This window comes from Rattus rattus, chromosome 12, assembly GCF_011064425.1.
Source record: "Rattus rattus isolate New Zealand chromosome 12, Rrattus_CSIRO_v1, whole genome shotgun sequence".
NCBI classification, from domain to species: domain Eukaryota; kingdom Metazoa; phylum Chordata; class Mammalia; order Rodentia; family Muridae; genus Rattus; species Rattus rattus.
Genome location: NC_046165.1, coordinates 53,405,385 through 53,424,870, shown reverse-complemented (window position 1 = coordinate 53,424,870; position 19,486 = coordinate 53,405,385). Strand labels below are relative to the sequence as shown.

General features: G+C 44.1%; 1 protein-coding gene across 1 annotated transcript in view; it reads left to right on the top strand.

The window, feature by feature from the left end:
* Gfra2 (GDNF family receptor alpha 2) overlaps positions 1–19,486 on the top strand; it is a 97,496-nt gene that overhangs the window by 68,627 nt on the left and 9,383 nt on the right. Inside the window, 3 exon segments of the mRNA XM_032917909.1 lie at positions 16,187–16,296; positions 17,003–17,143; positions 18,246–18,418. Of these exon segments, the coding sequence (XP_032773800.1) occupies positions 16,187–16,296; positions 17,003–17,143; positions 18,246–18,418 (424 nt within the window).

Sequence of the window (19,486 nt, the reverse complement as noted above, 5' to 3'; positions counted from 1 at the left end):
TTTTCTCAGAACAGACCCCAGCCATACCTGTTCTTTCCAGCTTCTTGGTGGCTCCATGCTGTGCCACAGGCTTCTCCTATGTTCTGCCCTCACCTGTCCCTTGTCCTCCCTCCAGCTTCTGCACAGGGCTCTTGTCTGTCCAGCTAGGCTAAGATGAGAATTGAACTGACTGTTCCCTGTTTATTGCTCCTAGAAGGAAAGTGTGATCCTTGTGTACACAGTGCATTTCACTTTGTAGAAGTACTTTAGTATATGGTTGTGTCTTATCCCCCAGTGTATCTTCTGGGCATTTGTGTCATAGCTACAAGTCACTAAGAGGATGCAGTAATGCTTTGAGAGTTTGTGGTATGTAAGCACAGGTGTTTGACCCCAATACTCTGCTCCATCAGTGGCCCCTTAACTCTTCTGCTCGTTGGAGAATGGATACTTTAACTAGCCTTTCTTCCCCATAGGGACACATTGGCTTCTCTTCTGTAGGTCCCCAAGGCACTTCTTCATGTTAAAAGTGGTGCTTAAGGATGCATGTTAATTCTTGTAGGCCACCGGGGTCTCCTTTAGTGGATGGCTATTACCAGAGATGGCAAAGAGACCTTTCCAAGTCTTAAGAACCACCAGGCAGGATCACAGGAAGGTGAAAAGACAGACTCAGGGTAGGGAGTATTTTGGGCCCAAGCTTTGACACACTTTGCTATGCTGATAGGATCTGCCTGCAATTTTATTTCTCAAGGGAAGCAGGGTTCTCAGGTTTCTTGCTTCTTAGAGGAAAGCTCTCCTTTCTTTCAAGCATAGCCCTCATTAATCTATCTACTCACCCACCATTTCTCCACTCACATCCATATACCTACCTACCCATCCTCCTGTCTACCGATCCATCCATTCATTATTTCATCTAGCCCTGCATCCAGTGGCTAATGAGTCATCATTGTGCAGCAGATAAACCTCTGGGCACTGAAGATTCAAACATGGATGAGACAGTTTCTGTTCTGAAAGAACCCATAGTTTAGGAAGCGAAACATGGCAAAAATGGGGTGTTACTTGTGATGTAGAGGCAGGAGACTCAGGAGTTTGAGGTCAGCCTTGGGTACATAGGAAAGATGTAAATTATGATAGATGATACAAGCCATGACTGGAGTTTATGGAACACATTCAGAGACAGATAAAGGTATTCAGGCTTTCTGGAAGAGATGGTATGTGACTGACCTGAATTTAGAAGAGTTTTAAAGGAGGACATGGCTGGGAGAAGGTATTTTTAGCAAGTGGAATGATAAAGGAGATTTATGAAACAAGGTTGGGAAATGTACCACTACGTTTCGACTTGGCTTTGGGGTGGGGTAGGGGAAGGAGTTGAGGATAGCTAAGGTGATGGAGATTTCTCCAGTTATGATTAGAGGTCATGGCGGTGCATGTTGGGTTTCTCCTAGATGGGGCGTTGGGTTACTCTCAGTATACAGAGGGCTTCTCTGGAAGGCTGGGGCCAGTGTGCTAAGCATGAGTCCCAGTTGCTCTGTGGTAATCTCTGTTGCTCTTCCTAGAATCCAGTAGCATCCTTTAATGGATGTGGTGCTTACTGAAAGTGTATGTTTGCAGATTCCAATGATGTACCTTTGTGACTGACAGATGGGGTTTGGACCATGGTGACTTGGCTTCAGGTCGCTCACTGTATCATTCTATGTCTCTAGTTGGTCTGAAGTTGAGGTGAAGTTTCCCCTCTGTATTTGTGTTCCCATGATGAGTTTGCTGTAATAACATGTCTGAATCTTCATACCCTTAAGACAATATGTTGTGGAGTGATGACATTTGTTTGGGATGCAAAGATGGAGAAACATATTCTGAGGGAGGGATAATGCTGGGAATAACAAGACAAGTGAAGGCTTTGGGACTTTTAGTAGGAGGCCCTCAGAGTCAGAAACAGGAAGAATAAAGGCTGGAATTGCTGTACTAAGGAGAGAAGAATTGATTGGGTGAGAATTCTAATGTTAAGTTCTTAGGGCAAATTACTTATCCTAGAAAGACCATTTGAAAGGTCAACCATGCAGGATCACCTGCTGCCCCCAACTAAAGAGAGATGGACTTGACATGCCTTGCTCTGAGGCTGGAGGGAGGTAGGGTTGGGGAGGGAGAAAGGAAGAAACCTAACCTCACACTACTAGCAAGAACCATATTACCATTCAGAGAAAGTTGAAAGAAATCTTTCAGCTGGCTGGCTACCTAGCTCAAGGCTAACCACACTCTTAACACAATAATAAGTCAATCCTCACTGAATAATTAAATAGAGAGCCTTCATAAGTATTGACTTAATGTGACAGCAAGTCTATAGTGACTTGGGGTTTGCTTATGTAAACACAATCTCCTGTTCAGCTTACTTAGCAGTTCAATGAAATAGAACAGTCCTTCAATTAAAATCAAATGATGCATACATTTAATTCCTTTCTCCTCTTACCCAGAAATAATAGATTTGGAACACAGGTGAAGGGATGGAGAAGAAGTGGAAAAACAAGGATATATCTTTGGAGGATGTGAAGAGGTATATCCAGTGACAATCTCTTGGAGAAAGAAGTAGCACGTGGGTCTCCACCTGGAGATCCACGTGGGCTTGGGTTGGCCTTTGTCCTACCTTGGTCCTGCTGGCTCTTTCCAAGAGAAGATGTGGGTCCCTCACTGGGGTTGCCATACAGGTCTTTCAGTGGTAGACTAAGTTTGATTGATTGGTTTTGGTTAGCTGGTGTCCAGTGGTTGTAACCACAACCACTTCCAGGTTATTCTTATTTGCCATGGGCACCGTCTTGGCTCACCCAGAGGAGAGATGGTGTGCACTCCAGACTGGATGATGAGAAAGGAGGAAGGTGGCACACAGTTATTTCTGGCTTGACCCCAGAAGAGAACTATGTCTCCGTGGCTCGAGAGTGACTGTGGTAGGGGAGAAGTGAGGGACTGAGAAATGTGAGAGAGTTCTAGCCTGCACAGCAGGGAAAACCTGCTGGGTTTGGATCTGAACTTAAGTCTCCTGGCCTGGTGCTGTGCTATTCAGTGAGTTAATCTGTCTTTCTAGGCCTCCATTTCCTAATCTGTAAAACATCAATAATGATACTGAATTTGGAGCACTGTTGTCAGAATGCCATATGGTGAGGTTGGTAAAGTGCTATGTGCTACTTTACCAGGTCAGGGGGATAGTGACTCTGGTGTGGAGGAACAGAGTTCCTTCCTGGTTAGTGGCACCCATCATATTCATCCTCATAAGAGCAAACTCTGGCAGGGTACTGGCTGTGCCTGAATCTGTCCGGATGCTTCCACACCTGCATCAGATAGCTCATTGGATCCTCCTAAGGCCACATCAGCTCAGTACCATTGTTACTTCCATTTAGCAGTCGAGGAAACCAGGGCCTCATTGAATGACTTGAGTAAGCCATTCAGACCAAGCTGAGCCAAGGTTCAAATCCAGCAGATGGTCATGGCAGAGACTGGGTGCCTGACTGGGTTCTTTCACAGAGGATCTGGAGGAGGAGAGGGATCCTTGGCAGCTCCATGCTCAGAATGGTTTGGCAGCCTTTTGTGGGCCAGCACCAAGTCTCTCCTCAACGTGGCCACTCCCAGGAGTTGGGGCTGCCAGAGTGAAGAGCAGGCCTTCTTAAGAGTGGGACTTTTCTCTGTCTCTTTATCACAGGATAGAATGGGCTGAATTTGCTGATACTTTCAGAACTGAGGACATTTTCTCACTAGAAGGCCTAGAGAAATTATTGTTCACAATAAGGCAGGATTCCCAAGTCTTCGTTCAATTAAACTTCAAGAAATAATTACAAGTTCTAAGCAAGTTTGGTAAAAGAGAACACAAAGAGTGTCTTTTGAAATTTCTGTATGAGTTTGCTCAAGTGTTCCGCATAACATTTTGCCTGTTTGTAACCAGGGGGCATAAACCATGCTGGCTGCTGGTTTTTAATCCCTTAACATGATTTTATATTTAAAATTTTAGATACAGATACAACTCACATCCTGGTCACTTTGATAGTGATGTATCTTTCCTCAGTATTCAGGGCTTTCTGGGTAGCCATTCCCTGAGTAAGCTGGCCAGACATTCCACAGGCCAGTCTGATCTGGTCAATCCCTCAGTTGAGTCTCTGTCTTCCAGGTGACTCTGAAGTTAACAGTTAAGGCTAACCAAGAGAATGTTGAGGGCTGAACCCTCAACCATCTTTTATTATCAGCATCCTGTGCACCCAAGGGTCCCTGCATTCACCTCCATTCATTACAAAGAAAGGCTTCTCTGATAAGGACAAGGGTGTCCTTTGACTGCGGGTGCAAACACATACATTTAGAAGGTGATTTGCTGCTATGTCACTCTAGCTAAGCAGCAGTGGATTCTTCCCTGGGGCCCAAGAGCTTCAGTCATAGTTTTGGTTTGCAGTACTAGTGTGAATTCATATTTATTGACGTAGGGATGCTGACCTATCCCTGCATTGCTGGGATGAAGCCAACTCAATCATGATGGGCGATCTTTTTAAGGTGATTTGGAATTCTGTTTTCGAGTATTTTATGAAAAAAGTTTGTAACTGTGCTTATCAGGGATAGTGCTGTGTATGTTATTGTTTATTATGGTGTCTTTGTCTGGTTTTGGTATTAGGATAATACTGGTTTTACATAAAGAGTCTGGAAGAACTTTCTCCTTTTCTGTTTTGTGGAATAAGTTGAATAGCATTGACTATAGATCTTTTTTGGAGGTCTGGTAGAATTCTGCAGTGAATTCAATTTGCTAGCATTTTATTGAGAGTTTTTTTGCATCTGTGTTAACAAGGGAGAAATTCTGGGATTTCTGTTTGTTACTACTTCTGTCTTATTATTGGTTATAGGTCTCTTTGAATTCTTTATTTCAACTTGATATAATTTTGGTAGGTCATATGCATTTAGAAATTCATTCATTTCTTCTATATTTTTCAACAAAAAGGGGGAATATATATATACATACATATATATACATACATATACATATATATACATATACATATATACATATATACATACATATATACATATATATACATATACATACATATACATATACATATATATACATATACATATATATACATACATATATATATATATATCAGGAGAGCAACTCCACCCCATCTGCTTCCAATATCCTGTAATCGCTGTTCTCACTGAAGCTCTTTAGGTCCCATATTTTCCTCATTCCCCTTCAAGTTTACATATGTATAGTGGAATATACATTTTTAAGATACGTCATGGTTTTTCTGAATTTCATTGCTATCTGTTATGTCTCTTCATCTCAGTTTTATTAATTTGGGCATTCCTCTTGTTCCTTTAGTTAATATGGCTAATGACTTAGTCTTGCTTATCTTTTTTTAAAGAACCAGCTCTTTTTTTTTTTTTACTCATTCTGTATACTATTTATATAATTTCTATTTCATTAAATTTTGCTCTAATCTTAATTATTTTCTCCTGTCTACTTTTGGATTTTGTTTATTCTTATTTTTCCAAGGCCTTACACTACACCATTAAGTTTTATTTCATTTGAAATTATTTAGAACTTTTTTTTTTTTTTTGGTTCTTTTTTCGGAGCTGGGGACCAAACCCAGGGCCTTGCGCTTCCTAGGCAAGCGCTCTACCACTGAGCTAAATCCCCAACCCTATTTAGAACTTTTGATATAGGTATCTAGCACTATAAACTTTCCTTTTAGGATGGCCTTCCTTATGTCTCATAGGTTTTGGTATGTTGTGATTTCATTTTCATTTAAATTTAGGAAAGTGTTTATTTTCTTCTTGGTATTTTTTCAGTGACCCAATTATCATTTTATAGGGTCTTGATTAGTCTCATGTGTCTATGTACTTGGTGCAGTTTTCTTATTCTTGATGTCAAGACATTCCATTGTGTTCAGACAGAATACTGGAAGTTATTTCCATTTTCATATGTATATGTATTTATTTAGCTTTTATTCATAACCATAAACTTAACTTGGCAAGCCAGCTAAACTTGAAGGGGAATGAGGAAAATATGGGACCTAAAGAGCTTCAGTGAGAACAGCGATTACAGGATATTGGAAGCAGATGGGGTGGAGTTGCTCTCCTGAGCTACAGAAGGAATGGTTTGATGTGTAAGATGCCCGCAAGTCAAAAGAAATTAGAGTTGTCCACAGTTGGAATGATATTTGTTAAGGCTTGCTTTGCGTCCTAAATTACGGTCTGTTTTAGAGACCATCCTGAATGCCACTAAGAAGAATGTGTATTAGTTGCCTTTTGGTGGAATGTCGTGTAGCTGTCTATCAGGTCCACTTGATCATGGTGTCTCTTCATTCCAATGTTTATGTATCTAAATCTCATTTGGGTGACCTGTCTGTTGCTGAGATTGAGGTTTCCAATTCCCCACGTTACCATGCTGGGTTAATGTGTTGCTTTACATCCAGTAGCCCCTGTTTTATTAACTTGGGTGCACCTGTGTCTGGTGTATAGCTTCTTAGAGTTGATATCCTCATAATGAATTGACTGTCCCTTTGTGAGTAAGCAGTGTCTGTCTTTATTTCTTGTGACCAGTTTTGGATTGAAGTCTATTTTCGAAGATATCGGAATAACTATGTTTGCTTGTTCCCTAGCTGCATTTGCTTGTCGTACCCCTTCCCATTCAATAACTTTATTCCAGGTGATGTTTCCCTTGATGGTAAGGTATGTTTCTTGGAGCAGAAAAAAAAGATGGATCTTGGGCTTTAATCCAGTTTGCTAGTTTGTGTTTTTTTTTATTGGGGGATCTGAGACCATTAACATTCAGAGTTATTACTGAAAGGTGTATATTAATTTCTGTAGTTTTGATGACTTTGTGATGTTTTCTTAGTTTCTGTGATGAATTGTCCTGGTATTGTATATTTTTCTCTATAGTCTCTTGGATGTATTTATTTTCCTCTTCAGTCCCAAGTGTTTTTTCCAGCATCCTCTGTAGAGTCAGCTTAATGGTCATAAATTCTTTTAGTTTGTCTTTTATCACAGAAACTTTTTATTTCTCCTTTACTTATAAAAGATAGCTTTCCTGAGTTTAATATTCTGAGTTGGCAGTTATGATATTTCAGAGCTTGGAATATATCTTCCCTAGATCTGGCTTTAAAAGTTTCTATGAGTAATCAGGTGTTATTCAAACAGGCTTGCCTTTATGTGACTTGACCTTTCTTGGACATTCTCTCTCTCTTGGAGCTTTTAATGTCCTTTTGTGGTTGTTGTTGGTTATATATATATATTTTAGCCATCACATGTGGATGAATATTCTTTTCTGGTCCTGCTTGTTTGGGAGTTCTCCGAGCTTCTTATACATGTATGGACATACTTTCTCAAGGTTGGAAATTTTTATTTTATATTTTATTGAAAATACTTTCTAAGCCTTTGATCTGGGATTCCTCTCTTTTTTCCCCTATACCTATAATTAATAGATTTGGTGTTTTATGGTGTCTCACAGACCCTGCATGGTCTGTTTGTGCATTAAAATTTTATTTTTCCATTTTCTTTGGTTGAATGGTTCAGTTCCTCTAATTTGTCTTTAAGTCCTGATATTCTATCTTCCAACTGACCCCTCTGGTCTGTGAAACTATCCACCAAACTTTTCATAGTGCTAGCTGAGAATTTCACTTCTAGCCTTATTTCAGGTTGAATTTTCTTCTTTGGTATTTCTGCTTCTACATTGACTTCTATTTTTCATATCCTGGATGAACTTCCTTATTTCATTAAGATGTTTGTTTGTGTTTACTCAGGGTACAATCATTTTATTCCTGTTTTCAGTTCATTCAACTGTTTGTATTCTCTAAATCCTCTGACCTCTTTGAAGTGATTTATAATTGTTCTTTTGAATTCTGTGTCTTTAATTTCATCTAAATAATTCTCATTGCAGACCGTGACTATGGACTTTTATTTTAATTTAATTTTATTGTTTGTGTTTTTCTGATGAGACCTGGATATCTGTGTTTGATGTGTCTTGCTAAGTGTTTTCTGCCCACAGAGCTGGAGCCTGGAGGTGCAGAGGCCTGGGGAACTTGGAGGAGACTAGGCAGAGAAGACGTGGGTAATAAAGGGGAGGTGCTTCACTGGTCCGTGCCAGGTTGAGTTGCTTAGAGCTGGTCAGTTGGGGGAGTACTTGCCATCTGCATCTGTGCCAGGCCAGGCCGGTGTGTGGTGGTTGATTCAGTTGCAGAGTACTCTAAGCAGGGGGTGGCAGACTACACAGTTGCAGGGGGTGGGGAGCTGCTTGTCTGGGTTCCTGCTGGGTTATACCTTTTGTAGTAAGTCTTGTTGGAGGAGGCTTCTTGGATGGAGGAGGGGTGAAGCTGCTTTAGATCAGCTATAAGCTGGGATGTATTTGAATATTGGGCTGGAGAGAAAAAGTTGCAGATGTCTGGTGTTGAGGTGTTGCCAGTCTAGTATGCCAGGTTGGGATATGTGTGGTAGTTTGGCAGTAGTGGGCTCCAAGGGCAGGTTTTTAAAATTTATTAATTAATATTACTTTTAATGTGTGTCTGGGGGGGTGCTGGTGGCTAGGGGCGGAGCACATATGTTTGGGAGTTGGCTGGGGGTGAAGTGCATGTGTTTGGTGGTTGGCTGGGGGCAGGGTGCATGTGTTTGGGGGTGGAGCACATGTGTGCATGTCCAAGGGTGAGCTCAGGTTTCATTTTGTTTCCTTCATCTGAGAAAGGGTCTCTCATGGGCCTGGAGCTCACTTATTAGGCTTGGCTGGCCAATGAGCTCTAGGAATCCTCCTGCCTCTGTCTACCCAGCCCTACAATTACAAGCAGATAATATCATGTTTAGTCCTTGTTTGTGAGACAAGCCCACTGAGCCATCTCTGTGGGCTTCTGCGTAACCTTTTTCATAGTGTGCTTTTTTCTAATTGTTTCAAGTTGGCTAGAGAAAGCCTTTTAATATCATCAGAGAGTGAAGTTAAGTAGTAATCATTTTTTAAAATTAACTAACAGAGACACAGCTAGGTTAAAAATAAAAGTAATTGATTGGCTCATAAAATAAAACTTAGAAGAGATAGTGTATCCCAGGGAGCAAAGGAGGGAAACTTCCCCCCTCTTCCTCTCTCCTTTCTCTCTCTTTCTCCTCCCGCTCCTCCCCCCTTTCTTTATTCAGATTGCTATGTAAGTGTTTTTAATGTGACCCCAGGGACAACTGTGAACCTGGTATGTTTGTGCTCAAGCCTGGATAACCAGGAAGCAGATAATGTTCTTTCTTGCCTGCTCCATTAGGAGAAGCTTAGTCAGGGCCTCCTTTCTACCATAATGGCCAAGAGAAAGGGTTTTACACTTGATCCAATCTGGGCCAGGCCTCTCCAGGTTCCAGAAGGCATTGTTTATATTGCCTATCCTGAGCCATTTTCTCTTCTTGGGAACACTTTACCCTTCTATGAAATGTTTGAGTGTGGTGTCATCGGTACCGGTCACTGGTGCTGGTGCTGGTGCTGGTGTGGTGCTGGTGCTGGTGGTGGTGCTGGTGCTGGTGCTGGTGCTGGTGCTGGTGCTGGTGCTGGTGCTGGTGCTGGTGCTGGTACAGTTCTGATTGGCAGGCCCCTGGCCATGGTGTACAACTACAAACAGATACTCGTTGACTCCCATTCTAGCCACATCAGAGCTACAGCTTGAGAACTGCAAACCAGAAGCTGTGCGTTGGCCGGCATTGCAACACTCTGAGGATATGACTGAGAAATTCATTTCCTGTGTTAGTTTCTCTGTAATACTTGAACAAAATACCTATTAGAATTAGTTGACAAAAAGAAAGCTTTATTTTCATTCATGAATTGTGAGGGTCTCTGCCTGTCTATCATGGCTGGGAGAGTGTGGCAGAACTCATGTGGTAGAGGCTTCTCACATCACTGATGGGCAGGAAGCAGAGAGTGGTCAGAATTCGGGATTAGGCTAAAACCTTCAAAGTCCCATTTCTAATTGGCTGCTAGGTCCCACATCCTAAGGCGCCACAGTCCCTATAGACAGCACCAGTAGCTGGAGAGTGCGTGCCTGATGCACAGGCCTGTGGGGACTCTTCACATCCAAATGTAGCTATCTTAAGCAGACTTGTAAAGGTGTGGTAGTCTGGGCCAAGAAAGAAAGTTGCACTTTGGGAAAGCCGCTCAGGAGACAGCTATATCAGGCTCCTGTCAGCAAGCACTTCTTGGAATCCCCAATAGTGTCCACAAACTGGGTTTGGTGTCTGTATATGGGATGGATCCCCAGGTGGTGCAGTCTCTGGATGGCCTTTCCTTCAGTCTCTACTCCACTCTTTGTCTCCATATTTCCTCCTGTGAGTATTTTTGTTCTTCCTTCTAAGAAGGACTGAAGCATCCACACTTTTGTCTTTCTTCTTCTTGAGCTTCATGTGGTTTGTGAATTGTATCTTGGGTATTCTGAGCTTTTGGGGCTAATATCCACTTATCAGTGAGTGCATACCATGTGTGTTTTTCTGTGATTGGGTTACTTCGCTCAGGATGATATTTTCTAGTTCCACTCATTTGCCTAAGAAATTTCATGAACTCATTGTTTTTAATAGTTGTGTAGTACTCCATTGTGTAAATGTACCACATTTTCTGAATCCATTCTTTTCTTGAAGGGCATCTGGGTTCTTTACAGCTTCTGGCTATTATAAATAAGACTGATATGAACATAGTGGAGCATGTGTCCTTGTTATATGTTGGAGCATCTTTTGGGTATGTGCCCAGGAGTGGTATACCTGGGCCCTCAGGTTGTGGTATGTCCAGTTTTCTGAGAAACCTCCAGACTGATTTCCAGAGAGGTTGTACCAGCTTACAATCCCACCAACAGTGGAGTACTGTTCCTCTTTCCCCACATTCTTGCCAGTATCTGCTGTCACCTGAGTTTTTGATCTTAGCCATTTTAACTGGTATGAAGTGGAATCTCAGGGTTGTTTTGATTTGTATTTCCCTGATGACTAAGGATGTTGAACATTTCTTTATGTGCTTTGTGGCCATTCAGTATTTCTCAGTTGAAAATTCTTTGTTTAGCTCTGTACCCCAGTTTTTTTCCCATTTTAATTAAATTGGGTATTTCTTATTTATATTTCAAATGTTATTCCCTTTCCCGGTTTCTTGTCCATCAGCCCCGTAACCCCTCCCCCTTCCCTTCTATAAGGGTGTTCCCTTCCCCATCCACCCCTCCCCTTTACTGTCCCCTAACAATCTCCTACACTGGGGGTCCAACCTTGGCAGGACCAAGGGCTTCCCCTTCCACTGGTGCCCCAACAAAACTATTCACTGCTACATGTCTAGTTGGAGCCCAGGGTCAGTCCATGTATAGTCTTTGCTGTACCCCATTTTTAATAGGGTTATTTGAATTTCTGGAGTCACTTCTTGAGTTCTTGAGAACAGAGTCCCCAGTGGAGGAGTTAGAGAAAGGACTCAGTTAACTGAGGGGGGCTGCTACCCCATAGAAAGAACAACAATATCAACCAATCAGGCACCTCAGAGCTCTCAGGAACTAAATCACCAACCAAAGAGTACACATGGAGTGACCCATGGCTCCAGCCATATATGTAGCAAAGGATGGGCCTTGTTGGCCATCAATGGGAGGAGAGGCCCTTGGTCCTGTGAAGGCTCAGTGTGCCAGTGTAGGGGAATGCCAGGATGGGGAGGCAGGAGGGAGTAGGTAGGGAAGCACCCTCATGGAGGTAGGGGGTAGGGAGATTGGCTGGGGGTTCCTGGAGGGGAAACCTGGAAAGGGGGTATCATTTGAAATGCAAATAAAGAAAATATGCAATAGAAGAAAAGAAAAAAAAGACAGAATGTCACCAATAAAGGACACGAACCTGTGTCCCTATAGCTGTGTATTGTGTCTCTTTGGATGTAAGAGAGAGAGAGAGAGAGAGAGAGAGAGAGAGAGAGAGAGAGAGAGTATTATATGTATATAGAAGCATGCATATTCTGCATGCAGCTACAGTCCTCCTAGAGTTTTCTTTCTTCCATGTCTGAGGCATAAAGCAGGAGTATTTAAACCAGAAGGCAGGATCTGTGAATATTGCCACACTTCAGACTCAGAGTGCGCCATTTCAGTTCCTGGAGGCCTGGTAGTGAGATTTCCAGCTGTGCTTCAAAGTTTTAGGCAGGGCATGTTTGGGGCGGAGCATAGAGAATTTGCATGTCTAGCAGTTTCTGGCCAACAGTGCTGGTAGTCTGTTTGCTATACTTTGAGAATCCCTATGAGGAGGTTTGGATGGTGCTGCCTTGCTGGCAGAAGTGTCTCACTGGAGGAGGGGAGAGGTTTTAAGTTCTTATAGCCTTACCCTACCTGTACTTTGCTTTCTCTGCTTTGGGACAACCTTTCAAGAGGTGAGCTCTTAGTTTCCTGCCTGTCACCTGCTGGCGTACTCCCTGGTCAGGATGGGCTCTTATTCCTTCTGGAATGGTAAGCTCAAACAAACCTTTTCCTATATGGAAAAAAGGAGAGAGAATCACTTTGAGAAGTGTGCTATACGGGTTGCTTTCTGCATCCCACTCTGCTCTTTCTCCAGTGGCCAGGGCACCTGTGGTAACAGATTAAAAAGATAAGATGCCCAGTAAAACAAAAACAAAAACAAAAACAAAAACAACCCCCCCCAAAAAACAACTTTTTTTAGTATGTGTGTCTGAGATGTAAGATAATAATAATATTACTAATATAATAACATTCATCTGAAATTCAAATGAAACGAGCATACAGCATCTAATATGGCCACCTTTTCATCAAATTAGGGTCAAGTGTCTCTCCCCTGCTGCGTCCATGTGATTGATTAAGCCACAGCTGTTGATGAACCAGGCCCAGAGAGGGCTTGTGATTTTGGGGCACTCCACCTGCTCCCCTGAGCTCAGCTGAGAGGAGCTTAGTTTGTGTGCATTTCAGCTCACTTGCTGGCTCTCTGCTCTTTTCTATTTATCGTCCCGTTTTTTTCCCTCTCAGGATTTCTTTACAACATCTCTTTTCTGGGGAGGGGGTGTGTGTCTTAAATCTGTGAAGTGGGGGACTGATCTGGTAAAGTTCAGCTCTTGGCAGCAGAAACAGACTCCAAGGGACCGGTGACATCCCAGGGACTAGGGGATGAGTGACATTTTGCCTAGAGGAGGTGGCAATCACCAGCTGGCACCCCACATATATGGTTTGGGCTAGAGTGCTCACGTGGTTGTTCTCATTGTGCTGGAGTTGGAGTATGGAAAGGGCCTGAAGGAAATCCACTCCACTTGGTCTCCTGTACTGGCAGAGGGGGCTCACTGCTGTGGGTTTATCACAGATTGAGAGGCAGAGAGAAACTTGAGCAATCAAAGGCCTCCTGGAGACTTGGACTTGGCAACCTCCTAAATGGCCCCATTTGTCCCCTTTGCTTGCCAAGCCGCCTTGATGCTGAGAATGGCGAAGACGACAGCGGAGGTCTAGCTGCTTCCCTCCCTTCCCATCCCCTCACCAGCCGGCAGCCCAAATCCACATCCTCGCCTCTGGACAGGGTCACGTCTGGGGTTTCTGGCACTAACCACCAGACTTCTTTTTGAGGGCAGTAGACTGCAGCCACAGGAGACTAAGATGGTGTTTTCCTTATACATTAACATGGGGGCCTGGCTGTGGGGCCCCGTGCACATTTCCTCGTTTCCAGAGCCTCTGCTTTTTCCCCTTGACATTCCTTTTTCATCAGGACATGGGAAAGATCAGTGGTTTCAGGAGGGCAGGGTCTTCCTGGGGTCCACCAAGCAGTCTCTGGTGCCTTCCTTCCCATGATACGCTCACATTGCCCACACAGGACAAAGTGGAGTGCTTCTGTTTTCTGTGCGCCATGAATAGTCATTTCCTGTTTGCACTTGCCAGGCAGAGTGCTGGGGGTAAGGCAACAAAGATGATGATTGCTAACTGAGTTGGTAGCTGCTTTGTCCAGTATCTTTCACCGCTTTATTGAAGCTCTGGGCAAGCATAGCTTTCTATTTAAGTGGGGACACTGAGTACCAGAGACATAGCTAGTGAGCCCCAGGTCACGCAGTAGAACAAGGGCTTGAGCACCATCATGTGACAGATGGCTCTCTGGGCAGCTGGACCAGCATCCTTCTTGCCAGCTTGGGAGCCCCTCTGGCCACAACCCTTGAAGGGGTCTGTACTCTTTCACCTTCTGTTCTCTGGCTTGCCTCCTCATCCCCACTTCCCCTACAGAGCCTGGCCGATCTCTCATTTGCTAGTGAAATGTTCTAGATCTCTCAAACGACATTTTTCATATCCACTCTCCCATTTATGTGTCCACTCCTCCAGCCTTTGAGTTGGTGATTTTGAAAGACTCTTTGCACTTTGAAGCCAGCCAAAAGGTATGCAGGGTTCCCCAGTGTCCTGTGATCTTGGACCCAAACTTGTTAGAGAGGAGAAGGCTGCTCTGGATGCTGGTGGTGATTGGAGCAGTTCAAGAGGCTTCTGACAGCTACAGGTCTTGCTGGAACCTTCAGCTCAGTTTTGGGCAGATGATGTTATTTGTAAGGAACTGAGACGATAGTAACACTTCACCAAAGCCCTGTGCCCTCATCAGTGGGTGGGGAGTGTGCTGCCTTGAACATGTCCCTGGGGTTCCCTTCTGATTCCATATTGACAATCTTACCATCCCCATCTTGACTCTGTCAGTCACGTGCCAGGGGATATGCTCCAAGCTGGAGCCAAGATGAGGGATATCTACCATCCATGTTTAACAGGGTCCGGGAGGATATGGGTGAAGAAAGAAAGAAAGTTGCAATGGATGTTCTTATTGGGGAGACCACACAAAGCAATGCCAGCAAGTCTCTGTGCTGTTAGGTCTAGACTTTCTGTGTAGTTGCATTGAGAAGAAGGACAAATCCACATGACCATGGGAAAATACCTGTGTCAAAGGTCTCAGTGGCTTTGGGGATGCAGGAAATAGGACATATGTTCTACACATGCCTACATGGAATTGAAATGGATGCTTGCATTTCCATCAGGGTGTGTTTAAATAACTCATAGAGAAGATGTTTAAACAACTTCATACAGAAGATGGTGAACAGCAGTTGCTCACAATATAGGATTCTACAGGATCTTCATTCTGCCTTTATCTTCTCTTATTGCTTCCTTCCAGAGGGGGATTTGGCTAAAGTGGAATCTTTGAAAACCCTATAGTGTCTCCCAGGGATGTACTAGAGTGCCAGACACCGGGCAGCTTATGGTAAAAATAGACTCTTCTTACAGTTGTAGAAGCCAGAAGTCTGAGGTTGAAGTGTTGGTAGGACCATGCTTTCTTTGTGCTGTTAGAGCCGGAGAGGGACTGATCAATGAGGTCACATGGGCAGGACACTCCCTGTAGGTGGTGATGGTTGTCTTAAACAGGATAAAGGGGAAGCATCCTCCTCAGTCCAGGCTGATGGAAACCTCTGCAGCCAGAGCACTAGGGCGAAAGGGAGCTAACTAAGGGTGTGACATTGTCACATTTAGCTCTGAGGCTGGGGTTAGAGAACAGGCCTGGACCTGCTCTTGGCTAAGTGTGACTGAGCTGTGCACAGTTGGTTACAAATGAAGAGAAACATTTAAAAGGTGGGCTATGCCTGGTGAGCTGGGGAGGTAGGGAGAGGGGCCACTTGTTGGCCTGCTTTGTGATGAGGCAGAAGATCAAGGTGAGAATGAGGAGATGCCTCACTCTAGGGAGACCCTTCCTTCTTTCTGAGTTCTGGCTTCTTCGAGCAACAGGCTAGAGTAGGGCCCTTAGATCCACTTTGGGTTGGGAAGAGCAATGTATTTCAGGATACAGACATCATTCTTCAAGGCTCTAGCTGTCAGGAAGTAGAACCTCGTTCCCTGTCCCAGATCTGGATACTGTCTACCAGCATAGCCCCACCCTGCTCTGTTTTTCTGATAGTAAGAACCATTTAAAGAATGGTTCTTACTTTTGCTCTGTTTTTGTGACAGGTCTCACCCCATGTTCCAGGCTGGCCTGGAACTCACTATGTAGCTCAGGTTGGCCTCAAACCCTCCTGCTTTAGCTCTCCAGTGCTGGTATTACAGGTACATGGCTTGGGCTTTTAAATTGCACTATGCCCAGCTCTATAGGTCTCCCTTCACTTTCTACTCCCCCCTTTCCTGGCTTCCTTAGGTCCTAGGATCAGCAGTGTGGAGCCCCAGGCAGTGTGGAGGAGGCTGGAGCAGGCTGCCAGACTAAACTGTTTCCTCCTTGGGTCTTTTCCCTACACCAGGTCCCGGCTGGCAGATTTCCACGCCAACTGTCGAGCCTCCTACCGGACAATCACCAGCTGCCCTGCGGACAACTACCAGGCATGTCTGGGCTCTTATGCTGGCATGATTGGTAAGCTCCGAGTACATTTTCTGTACATTCAGTAGTTTCCTCCCTCACCCCCTTCCATTCCCCCAATCTCACTGGGGTGGGAGTTAGCTGCAGCCCAGCCCAAGGCTGTTAGAAGAGACTGACAGCATAACCTTGCCTGCGGCAGATTCAGACAGAGCATCTAGGAGAGAGGGAGGCTACCCTCTTATCAGGAGGGGCCTTGTGCCTTTGTTACAGGGCCTTGGAAATTAAACTACAGCCTTCTAGGTACTGCTGATGAGTCTGTGGAGCTTCCTCTAAAGAGTGGTTGATGTTTCTATTTCCCAGGCAAGAAAACTGATACTTAAGAGAAATTGAGTTCCTTGACCAGGTTCACTTAGTTGGAAAACGCTAGCACTGAGATCTAACCCAGGATGGGAGCCTTCAACTCCTTGAGTCTAGAAGAACCACTCTGCATGTTTGTGAGGTAGAAAGCCAGGAAGACTGAAGGCTGGGTGGGAGCTGCTTTTGGGCTCTTTGCTGCCCTCCTGATGACACAGAGTCTGGTGGTTCTCAAGGCCTTTGGTCTTTCTGTTCCTGCTGACCTCATAGTCGCCAGAGGTAATCGTGCGCAGAGTTAAGAGTGTAAGTTAGGGCATCTGTGTTTGGGGGTGGGGTGGGAAGGCAAATGTGAATCTTTGTTCTATGGTACCTGTGCATCTTTATTTCTTCCCTTTCTCCCTCCCAGGGTTTGATATGACACCCAACTATGTGGACTCCAACCCCACGGGCATCGTGGTGTCTCCCTGGTGCAATTGTCGTGGCAGTGGGAACATGGAAGAAGAGTGTGAGAAGTTCCTCAGGGACTTCACGGAAAACCCATGCCTCCGTAAGTCTGAGAAAATGTTCCCGTGCCTTTATGTCCCTTCTGTCCTCTACCCAGCATACATTTCGGCTACCTGGGAGGGAACCTAGAGCTGCCCACCGTGGTCATTTCCCTCCCATCTTTCTAGGATGGCCAGTGACATCTGTGGGGCTACTGTATAGAACTTTCTATAGAGACCTGAAGTTTTGAGCTCTTAGAGATTTCATACTAGAACTGTCAGTGGGCTTCCCAGGTTTATTATGCCCATGGAAGGTCAATACTGAAGGATTTTAGTTGGCTGTTCTGACAGCATCAGCCAGTTTCTCTTAGAGTTTGAGTCTTCTCCCGAGGACCACAGGTACTCTCTCAATGTAGTGGTTCTTTTGTATTAGAACTGAGGACTAAAAAAACCCCCCAAAACAAAAAAACAGTCCTTTAACTATTGGTCTGAAGGCTGCAGGGACAAGAAATCCCAGTCAAATGCAGCCTGCTTTTGGTCTTTACAGCCTGACATCCCTTGCTGATAATTCTACCTGTACATCTTTCCTACCATCCCCACCTCTCTCCTTTCTTCCTTCTGTTCGTCTGTCTTTTTTCCTTTCCTGTCTGTTGAGGAATTCAGAGATAGGTCCCAGTGCCTGTCATTAAAGGACATGTAGCTAACTGGAGGTAAACTTGAGTATTTACCTGCGATCCTAGCATAGTTGGAAGTTGTAGGGTACAGTTCTCTGTGGTGTCAGAGTTCAGATACCCAAGTCCTCCTGGACAAGGGAGGACTCCAGGCTTCTCAGAGGCTTTGTCTCTTGAGGACAGCTGGGTCATCTGAAAAGGCAAAGAACAGCTGATGTTCTACTCTGACAGGGTTCCCAGGCCCCCTAGAAGAACACAGACTGATGAGGAGATTACACAGCAAAGAGCCTTGTCTAGCTTTCCTCTTGTATTTTCCTCACCAACTGTGAGAACATTTTAAGTCTGAAAGGAGCTTTAGCAAAGTCAAATTCTAAAATCCTATCATTTTTGTCTTCAGTTTCTGCACCCTTGTGGGAGGGCAGTGGTTAGGAATACGTTCACCAGGCATGATGGAAGTGGTTTCTGATTTTGCTGTTTCTATCTGTCCTCTTTTCAGGGAATGCCATTCAGGCCTTTGGTAATGGCACAGATGTGAACATGTCTCCCAAAGGCCCCTCACTCCCAGCTACCCAGGCCCCTCGGGTGGAGAAGATTCCTTCACTGCCAGATGACCTCAGTGATAGCACCAGCCTGGGGACCAGTGTCATCACCACCTGCACATCTATCCAGGTGAGGGGTGTGTCCCTGAAACTTGGGAGCTGGAGCTTGTGACAGCTTAAGATCTAGAATACATCAGACATGATGTATTCATGATATGGGTGTCAAACATGATATGGGAAACCACTCAAATGGAGCCATTGAAGGAACGTTGAAGGTTCCTTGAGTTTAGGAGTTTAGGTAGGGAGTTAGGAAAAAGAACCTTTCTTACCTCTTTGTTAATTTAGGCATTTTCTTTGCAAATATCAAAACACCTGTTACCTAATGGCATTGTATTAGACATACTGGGGCACAAGAGAAATGTAATAGTTACCAAACAGCTACTGTCTGGCAACTATCAGCTACTATGCTGATAATTCTCATCTTATTGAATTCACAATGAGGTGACAACATTCCTATTTGACATTGAGGAAAGTGATCCAGAGTTCTTAGGTGACATACTGGTGCTAACTGTTGGTGACCTGAATTTTCAAACCTTCATCTGACTCTAAGTTCATCTGTCCATCCATCCAACTATCCATTCATCCATGTATGCATGCATGCATGCAATGTGACTCATAGACTCAGTTCATACTGGGTCTTATATGAGCTTATAGGGAAACATTGATGAGTGAAGTTGATACTCTTTTGGGTTGTATAGTGCACTGGCTAGATTTATGTCAACTTGACACCAACTATAGTCACCTAAAAGGAAGAAACCTCTATTGAGAAAATGCTTCCATAAGGTCAGGCTGTGGAGCATTTTCTTAATTAGTGGATGATAGAGGATAGTATAGTCCACTGTGGGTGGTACCACCCCTAGGCTGGTGGTTCTGGGTTCTAAATAAAAGCAGGCTGAGCAAGCCATGGGGGCAAGCCAGTAAGCAGTACTCTTCCATGGCTTCTGCATTAGTTCCTGGCTCCAGGTTCCTGGTCTGTTTGAGTTTCTGTTCCTTTCCTGGCTTGACTACAATGTGGAAATTTAAGTCAAATAAACTCTTTGCTCCTTAACTTGATTTTTGGTCATGATATTTTATCATAACCATAGAAACTCTAAGACATACAGTCTTTATGACTTTGATGGTCAAACAATGACATCCT